General features: G+C 38.1%; 1 protein-coding gene across 2 annotated transcripts; it reads left to right on the plus strand.

Moving 5' to 3' along the window:
• Positions 5617 to 10135, plus strand: LOC109848450. 2 transcript variants are annotated; one of them, XR_002248794.1, is made up of 5 exons: positions 5617 to 6012; positions 7644 to 7828; positions 7898 to 9204; positions 9291 to 9971; positions 10042 to 10135. XR_002248794.1 is itself a non-coding variant. In XM_020417949.1 (4 exons), the coding sequence occupies exons 1-4, from the start codon at positions 5742 to 5744 to the stop codon at positions 9478 to 9480; spliced, it is 1953 nt and encodes a 650-aa protein (XP_020273538.1). In that variant the 5' UTR covers positions 5617 to 5741; the 3' UTR covers positions 9481 to 10031. The 2 variants fall into 2 exon arrangements, 1 of the variants encoding a protein (XP_020273538.1); XM_020417949.1 differs by lacking the exon at positions 10042 to 10135 and having other exon boundaries at positions 9291 to 10031.

The following is a 10358-nucleotide window of genomic DNA, read 5'->3' on the forward strand; positions in this document are numbered from 1 at the left end:
GGTAGCAGCGACAGCGCTCAAGCCATCATCGGATGTGGAGACACCAGCGACAAAGGCTTGATGCTGAAGAACGTCTGAATCACGCTCCTTTAAATAACGAACACATTATTCATGAAGAATTAGCTTGGAACGGAGGTCATCGAAGGTAATATTGTTGCCAAAATAGGTCATGTCGTAATGAGAGATTTGTAATCATTGTTCAAGCCAAAGAGAGTGTGTTGCACGAGTTCCTAATCACTCAAAGGGGAATTAATCGCAGCGAGAATCTCACGTAAATACTCCTCCATGGATTAATTGTCGTTTTTCTTAATAGCGGTAATATTGCGTTTTAATTCCATAACATGAGCAAGACTACTCGTAAAGAAACGACGCTGAAGGCGATCCCAAATCTAAAAAGAGTGCGCGAGATCATGAATTTCGGCTAAAACCTCTCAAGATAAAATAGTAAATAACCACGGGCAAAGGCTTTGATCAATCTAATTCCACGTCATGTAGTGAGGATTGCGTTGAACATCGTTGGTATACATTGGCGGAGGATGACACGATCCATCAACAAAACCAAGTAAATTATGGGAGATCGATAACATGGTGAATTGCGTTTCCCAGGTCAAATATGTTGGCCTTCTTGTTTTGATGATAATTAACAAATAATTTACTCCTAATATTGTTTATCTAGTATTTGTGTTTTTTATTTATTATAGACAAACAATATTGTTAGAGGATGGATGGAATCAAGCTTTCACGATCATATCCAATGGAGGTTGGCAGAATTGTGGAGTGAAGCTTAGAGGATGGATGGAATCAAGCTTTCACGATCATATCCAATGGAGGTTGGCAGAATTGTGGAGTGAAGCTTATGCAATTCAAGTTCAAGATCCAAATGGAGGTTGGCAGAATTGTGGAGTGAAGCTTATGCAATTCAAGTTCAAGATCCAAGTTCAGCTTCATCCACATAGTGTACCAAGTCAAGCTTATTGAAGATCAAGATCGGCTTGGGTAATTTAGTTTAGAAGTTTATATTATGTGTTTTGATAGTTTTTAAGTTTTAATATGAAATAATTTAATATAATTAGAAAACATATTTTTTGTTTCATACTTATATGCATATATATGATTTCATCAATATCAATTTTATTTAGTTCAATGAAATCATGTTTTAGTGCATTATTTGGGTATTTCGATAAAATACTACATTCATTGTTTATAGACTTCATAACAATAGTTTACATCTTTCTTCAAGTCTATAAAATCATTTTATAATGTTTCAAAACATGGATAAATGTCAAAATTCATATGTTTACATTTTCGTGTTTTGGCCTATTTTGTAAAATGATGATATTTTTTATTTGGAAAGACCTTTTTGAAAACCAGTCTTTGTAGCATGTTTATTATCATGTCTACAATCATTCCCCAAAGTTTTACATTTTTCTAAATTTATTTGATATTTTTAAATAGTGTTTTAAAATCAGTATTTCAGCTTTCAAAACATGTTTTAGCATGTATCAGTTCGCGGTCGACCGCCATGAGTTCAGAAACTCATTATATGTTTTTATGACTCACAGTCGATCGTGACGGTCGACCGTACGCAGTCCAGAGACTTTCGCGGTCGACCGCCTGTTGTCCAGAGCCTTTTTATGTTTCTTTGTTCCTCGCGGTCGACCACCGCGGTCGACCGCCGCTCTGTCTTTTCAGTTCCAATGGCTATTTTTTCCAGCTGTTTTCTGATAGCTTTTTGGTCTTTTCTATTGGGTTTTGCTGATGTTTTGAGAGACTATATATACCCCATTGCTCTCCTCTTTCAGCAACAGCCAAGAGAGTTTCTTAACCAAGTTTAAAAGAGTTTTAACAAGGGTTTTAGTTTGGTTTAAGTGTGTTTAAGAAGCTTTTAAGCATTTGAGTGTTTCGGTTTTGTGAATCAATTCCACAAAGAGCTTGTGGAGATCATCTATTGAAGTTTGAGCTTCCAACTATTCTCCCTCCACCTCTTGATCTATTGAGAAGATTTCTAAACTCTTATCTAGCTTTATATTTGCATAGTTATTTGATTATCTTTCTTTAAAGCTAGTTTTTATATTGAGTTTAGATTTGATTTTATTTACTCTCATTGTTACACACACCCACATGAGCTTATCGTATTTTCATACATAGTATATTTGGGTTGGTGAGAGTTATAACAATTGAGTGTAAGTTTTCATTATGTTCCCATCCATATTAGAGAACAATCATTTATTGTAATTGTGCTTATTGTGAGATTCACTTTGTAATACACTTGTACACCGAGAGAAGTGTGTAGCGAGAGTCTGGGATCGTCCCAAGAGGAGTGGCGTCGGTTGACAAACATAGGAAGAGGTTGTAACCGATCACTTGAGGGAGACACGTCTAGTTCAACACTTGAGAGGATGTAGAGTGGGATTGCAAGAGTGTGTAAGTTGTAGAGTTTTCGGTAAACTAGAAAATCGTATTGTGAGGTGTAAACATTGTTCGGGTAAACGTAGAAAACCCGATTGTGATAGTGGAGATCTCCTCGAGGTGAGGAGCGGAGACGTAGGTCAAGTGGTTAGACCGAACTCCATAATCATATCGTTTTGTTTGTGTTTGCATTGGCGTTCTTATTCTTGTATGCATATCTTATATTACCTTTGTGTATTGCACTTCATATTGCCCTATCACTTTTGTAGTTTGTTTATTTCACCCTTGTGTGATTTATATATCCTTGCTCATTTTGTAATATCTTATTGCTAGGATATATCACTTAGTTCATATTGCTTATCCTAGCTTACATATCTTGTTGTGTTTCATACTTTCTAGGATAACTTGTTAATTAATTTTAATTGGCATATAATCGGATTAGATTAGCATAAGACTCTAATCACCCCCCCCTCTAGGGTCTAACAAAATAATCTTCAATAGTTTTCAGTTTACCGTGATAAGATTCGTGACATTCAGTGCCGCCAAAGTCGAAGAAAAGAACGGACTTGAATTGGGCATTGAGGGAATAAGGCCATCTGATAAATTCAAGCCATGAAGTCCAGAAGTTAATTGATCAATTCCCATGGTTGGTGTGGATGATTGGAACAAGACACGAGGGAGAACTGATTGTGGCGGCATCAAAAAGGTTACTGTTGACATTGGGAACGTCTGTTGATTGTGCAAAAGGGAGAACAAATGATTTGTTTTGCTGATGGAGGGTGTAGGAGGCATCGACAGAGGTTGTGTGATTTCGGAGAAGGCATAGGAGAGCAGAAGCAATGTGGAACTCTGAGATGAAAATGGAGTCATCGAGGTAAGACTCGTGGCCAAAACCGGATTTCCTGATGGAACTAGAGTTGTCGAGATCAGAGATGCAATTGGAGTTGTCGGGTTCCATGATGGGTTGCTTGCAGTCAAAGAAATAGGGATGGAGGAAGTCGGATTCCCTGAGCAGCTCGAAGAAGAGGAGGTCGATGCTGAGGTTGTTGTATTCAAAGAGGGTGAGGGTGATGTCAAGGACACGATGAAGTCGAGGTTTGAATTGCTTTGATCTCAAACTTGACGCTCTGATACCATGTAAAATATTGTGAGGAAGAAGAGAGTTGTCCGATAGAATTAGGGTTTCGGCATACCCTTGCACAAGCTGAGATTTGTGTACATCTATGAGATATAGTATAATTTACATATATACCCCTTATTATAAATATAGTTGCACTATTAACTATGCTAATCTCATTAAGGAGAAGAATTTTTTATTAGACACTGACTTTAACATTGTTACTATTCAATAATCACATTATTTTTACTATATATTTTCCTTTATAGATTATTTTAAATTATACAATTTAAGTTTTTGAATAGATGATAAAAGTCATTACTAGTTGGTGATTTAAATAAATTCTATCTTCTGCCAGAAGAGAAAAATGTGGTGGTAAATAGATTTTATTAACAATTCTTTTTGCATTTTTCCATTTTTATTGTGACTTAAAATGAATCAAACATTCTATTGTATATTGTGAAACTCCCTCTCTCACTTTGTGTTAACTGCATCTTTGTTAACTGCATCTAAACAAACACTTCAATTGAAAGCATTTCACTTTCACACTTTTGTTTCTCACTCCCATGTAAACAAACATCCGCTGCTATTGTTATTCATAATGGGTCACGTGTCCAATACACGAGTCAAAAAAAAAAAAAAAAACAGAATACCCCTAAGCCCGAAAAGAAAAACCTTCCTCCCTTTCAATGGCAAAATTTTTTCCGCATATAAACTAACAACATTTTATTCTATTTGCCGAAACACCCTCAAATTCTGTCTCCACCTAATCTAAGCACCGACCACCCGTTCGTCGTCTCTCCCTCCTCTGCTTTCTCTCCCTCCTCTCTTTGTACCTCCCTTTCTAATCCTTATGTATGACCTTGACCCTCTCATCACCTGCGGCCTCGTCTTTCCTCTTTTTCCTCTCTCTAAACACAATTAGAAATTATTTTAGAAGGTCATTTAATAGTTCGTGAATGTTTTTAGATTTACAGAATTCGTGATAGTTTATTAAAAAAAAGTCCTCTCTCTCTCTCTCTAGAGTTTTATAAAATTTGCATACTTTTTCTAAATGTTTTCTTTTGAATTAATCCCCTCAATCGTTTATATTTCGGAATTAGTCCCTCAAATATTGATATTTTGAAATTATTAGTCATTCAAATCTTTAAGTGTTATGAGTTAGTCCTCCAAATATTCATATTTTAAAATTACTCCTCTAATCTTTTAAATATTTTAAAATTAGTATCTCTAATTAATGTCCTAAAGATTTGGGAGAATAAATGTCGAAACAGTTATAAGATTTGTGCGATAAATTTCAGAACATGAAAATTTGAGGGACTAATTTCAAAACACTAAAAGATTTAGAAACTAATTTTTAAAATATCAAGATTTGTGAGAATAGATTTAAAGGGTAATTATTAAATTTAACAGTTTATTATTAAACTCCTTAACACTATTATTTCGTCACGAAAGACCATGTTGCTTACAAAACTGTTAAAGCCTATTTAATTTCCACATTTTCTCTAAAATACCCCTCTATAAAGCTTTTTTTCTATCCTAAACTATTGCAAGATCCATCTCCCCTCTCTTCACATGAAATCCATGTACTACGACCTTAACTAAGAGAAAACTAATAGAAGGTCAACGTAGTCTCTTCAATCGTTCGATTTTAGCCTCCATTTGATGTATCTTTCAATTTCTAATATATGTCTCGTCATTAGGAGAAAATGAGTATGTTAAGAGTAAGAAGAAGATGGTAGTTTTAAAATACAAATAGGCTTTAAAAAAAAATTTGAAGGAAAATAACAACGGGATGTTTTGTAATGAAAAAAATAACCTTAAAAGGTTTCATAATAAACGAGGAAACCTTGCGCTTTTTCTAACAATGAAAAACACCTTGTACGGCATATCTTTCAATTTCTAACATGAAAGATTTGGGGGACTGATATCGAAAAACACCTTGACTCACTCACCCGACCGAGCTGTAACAAACCCGCGGCGGCCTTGTACGGCATCCACACCGTTTAACACGCCACCGGCCCCACCTCCTGCTATCGTGCGCCGTTCCCTTATACCTCACTATATAACATCCCAACTCCTCGGCGACCAAAAGTGGTTCTTTTATCCCTCTCATTCATGCGATAGCTCCCCGTCTCTCCGGCGAAAGCCCTAGAATCCTCCACCTCCGCTTCAAAGAAACCCTAATCCTACCGCTCAATCAACTCAACTGTCGATGGGCGGCGACGGAGCGCCGACGATGGGAGCAGCGGCCGAGGGGCAGTACGTGAAGGCCAAGACCTCAGTTTGGTGGGATATTGAGAACTGTCAAGTTCCTCGATCTTGCGATCCCCACCTGATCGCCCAGAATATAAGCTCCGCGTTGGCGGCCATGGATTATAAAGGGGCGGTGACGATCTCGGCGTACGGGGACACGAGCAAGATCCATTCGGCGGCTCAGCAGGCGCTCTCCAGTACTGGGATCTCCCTCAATCATGTTCCTGCTGGTATAAGATCCTAAACTTGAAACCCTAATTTCAAGCAATTAATTGATTTTTCAGTGTAATCGGTTTGGTTTAGGGTTTTGGAACGGTTTGATGGTGAAAAAAAGTAGATCTTACTGTGAAATTATTTCAGTCCGAAATGTTCGGGATGGAAAGGCCTTGTTGTTTTTATTGTAGTAATTTTTCTGTTTAAATAATTGATCCTGCTAGCGGGAGAGTATTTTACCATCAGAAGAGCTTGCTACGAGTACCTTTGCTTAGGCTTTGATCTTCATAAATCTTTACATAGATGGCATAAAAACCAAGGACTCATGGAGTCATTGGATGATATACCCAATAATGTTTTTACCAAAAATTTGGATCCTTTCTTTTAGTACAACATTTGTCTAGCATTTTTGTGGCTAATTCCAGTCTCTTTGGTTTTGATGTCATGATATTGATCTGGATCTCCCTTCGTTATCTTACAATTGTCAGTTAAATGTAGTAGGAAGAAATGCTAAGTGGAGACAAGCGAGTGTTTGTATTTGTTTTGATTGCCAAGGCAATTTTTCTTAGAGCTTGCTGATTCTTGAGAGCTGGTTTAGATCAAACTCCATTCTATTGTATATGCTATTTCTTATCGGATTCAACAATCCTTTTTAGCTCTCACCCAAGTTACTGTGTTTATTTCTCCAACTTCAGCCATGTATTTTTATTCAATAGCATAGGTGGTAGTGTACGCTTGTTGGCAGAGAGGTAAGATTAATCAAGTGTTTTCCTTGTGTTTAAGATTCAAATTCTAGACGTTGATAGAGAAGCAAACTATGCAAACTATAGTTACTTGTTAAATATTGTTAAGGTATACCATTCTTCAGTATGATAATTCTAAGCTCAATATGTGGCTTGTATTATTCAGAATTAGAATGACTCATCTCTTTTTATCTTCAATCATTTTTACCATATTAAATTATTAATTAAAACTGTAATTAAGTTGCAGCAAATTAGTATCTAAAATACTGATGTCACTACTTTGCAGGTATCTTTTTAGTGCCTAGTTTACATCTTAAGTTCGCTCACTGTCCTTTTAGCGATCTAACTTCACTGGTCTTTGACATCTCGTCATCACATAAGACATCAAGTATATAATAATATATAGGAGGACAAGGGATCTAATGCCCTTTTCCATTTGTGTCTGTTGTCGATAATAAAATTTCATAGTCCATCGCTCTGTTAATGACCCATAGGTTGGTTTAATCTCTTACTAGTAGCTCTCTTTCTTGTACATTACATATGAGGGCTTGCTCTGCTGCCTTATATTCTCTTCTGCAAGAAGGTTCTTGTTTATGCAACATCGCTGGATGTCTTGTTTGCAAGCAGAACCTCATTGACCAATGCACTAACCAAGGAGAATGTCAGGAGTTTCAACATTCAAGAGGGCCTAATCTTTTTTATTTGTATTATTGCTTTGCCAAAGTACTAGTGTGAAATCTTTAGTGCATCAGCCCCTCTGTTGCAATCTCACCTCAATAAGCTACATCCAAATGGTTTATGCTGAACTTTGCGCTAATTTTAGATCTTCCTTTTATATTTTGCTACATATTTCTTGGGTAGTCTAGAGCCTTTTCCAGTATTTTGATAACTTTACCTAAATGCAGGTGTGAAAGATGCAAGTGATAAGAAAATTTTGGTGGACATGTTGTTTTGGGCAGTGGATAATCCGCCTCCTGCAAATTATCTTCTTATTTCTGGTGATCGGGACTTCTCTAATGCCCTCCATCAACTAAGGATGAGGAGATATAATATTCTATTGGCACAGCCTGTTAATGTATCCCAAGCTCTGGTTTCAGCTGCAAAGAACGTTTGGCTATGGGCTCTATTGGCACAGCCTGTTAATGTATCCCAAGCTCTGGTTTCAGCTGCAAAGAACGTTTGGCTATGGGCGAGCCTTCTGAGTGGTGGCCCACCATTGCTAGAGTCCCCCCAGCTTCATAATGCATCAAGTAGTAGCAGGTCAAATGTTGAGACACCTGCCCGCAGCATGCCAGACGCTTCACAGTCTACTGATTCTAATCAAAAGAATCATGGTAATTGGAAGGTTGATAACCGGAATAAAGTCAAGCAGAACCGAAAGACTCAGAGCCAGCCGAATCCTAATATATCTAGAGCAACCTCCACTGGAAGTCAAGAACGTCGTCAACCCAATGCAAGTTCTAATGCGTCCAGTCCCAAACAGAACAATTGCGTGAAACAGCCAAATCATGCATCTGCTTCCACAGTATCAGGTCTGGGAGCACAAGAAAGTGCTCGTATGAACAATAGACCATTCTGTTCGTTTCCACTCTCTTCACCTCAAATACTACCGGACTCTAGTAGGTCTAATACACCAAGTGGATCTGCATGCAGTTATATTCAACCTCGCCCTGATATACCCATGAACAGTGGAAATAACTTCCCTAACCCGCATCACATGCAATATTCTCCGTCACCAATGCCTAGTGACCTCTTGCATCCTCGAACAAATCTTCAACCTTGGAATTTGAATTTGTCTGAATCAAATTCCATGCACAACTCTTTTCCTCTGTCATCTGGGACCTATGGTCCATCCTTTTCTACAGCACCTACAACCAGGCCAAATGGTCTGTCTTTTTCTGCATCACCTGCAAGGTCGGTTTCTACCCATCCTAATGGCCAGCCCTTTACTTCCCTACCTGATATGAGTAGGATTAATATTTCAGAATATCCTAATGGTGTGCATCAAAATATGCCTCCATTTTATGACAACAACATGCATACATCTATTCCTTCCATGAATAGTAATGCATCGAACAATGTATTCTCGAGTACCTTTGAACGCCCAGAACCATCTCATGATGCCCAGGCCATGATAGGGGTTATTTTAGGAACCTTACAAATATTAAAGACTGAAAAATTGGCTCCCACTGAAGCTAATATAGCAGACTGCATACACTACGGAGATATGAAACTCAAAAACTTCAACGTTAGAATGGCCCTGGATAATGCTAGTGAGCATCAGGCTGTTTTGGTGCACAAACTAGGAAACAACTTGCCTCTTTATGTTGCAAAGACTGATACACTTTGGAAATGGATTAATATCCTGGATAACAATGCTAAGCATTCTAAAGCAAAATATGATGCACTTCTAAAGTTCTTGTTGTCTGCTGATGGACGAGCTGCAATATTAAGCTCAGAATGCAGGTATTATGCAATTCCAACCCTTCCTACTTTACATTTTTATCCATTTAGGCGATATTTGTTGCTGAAGTTACTTGGTTCTTGGATAGGTATCAAGCTGCTGTTATCCTCAGAAGGTCATGTTTGAAAAACCTTGTCCTGGGCAAGATACTACAGATTTTGCATCTAATAGTCCATGTCAGAAAGTGGATTGTGCCGGATGCTTCTGGATGGCAGCCCTTATTTCTAATCCTTCCATCGGATTCAAATGCAAACGTCAATGAAAGCACTAGCTCTTGATATCACACTTCTGCTGGTACATACAGGGGAAGATAAAACTTCTAGTAGTGCTATGGGAGTAGATAAACTGGACAGATTAACTTCTAGTAAGTACCAGGGGAGTAGATAAACTGGACGGAGGGCACTGGAATCGCAGGCGATGCGATATCTAGACGTGAATGTGCATATGTCCACGCATGTGTTAGTTTTTTCAAGTACAGTAGCGGTAAAGTAGTTTATAAATGGCATGGTGAAGGCTTGTGTCGGAGGTTTCGAGTGACGAGAAAGCTTTTAGTAGTAATTTTTGAAATGACATGAAGGCTGAAGAACGCTTATGAGGAATTGATTTGAGTATTGTAACATCACCTATAAGGTTATTGGCATCCAAGATTGAATAGCAGTGTCGGATTACTATACATCATGAAGGATGGGGTTAACTGGCATCTGCAAGCGGTGAAGAAAGGTTTACTTAATTCCACTTTCAGTGAAAGCTACGTGTCATTATATACAAGGTCTATTTGGATGATGGGAACTGTTTCTGTGTTTGGGCTTTAGAAGAACCTGAGCTTAATGTTGTGCAAGGTCTATTTGGATGATGGGAACTGTTTCTGTGTTTGGGCTTTAGAAGAACCTGAGCTTAATGTTGTGTGCAGATGTGGATTTTGGCATCACTTTCTTCTGTGTTTGGGCTTTAGAAGAACCTGAGCTTAATGTTGTGTGCAGATGTGGATTTTGGCATCACTTTCGTGCTTGATCTCTACGCATCTCCTGCTTGCAACTAGCTGCCCTCTTGAGGTTCTGGGAATATTAACTTTTAGCAGCAACCCGAGTAGTATTATCGGTATCGGGATGCTGGTCAATGCTGTGGTGAGTTTGGGATATTCAGAGGACACCTCAGA

This window comes from Asparagus officinalis, chromosome 7 (assembly GCF_001876935.1).
Source record: "Asparagus officinalis chromosome 7, Aspof.V1, whole genome shotgun sequence".
In the NCBI taxonomy this organism is placed as follows: Eukaryota; Viridiplantae; Streptophyta; class Magnoliopsida; order Asparagales; family Asparagaceae; genus Asparagus; species Asparagus officinalis.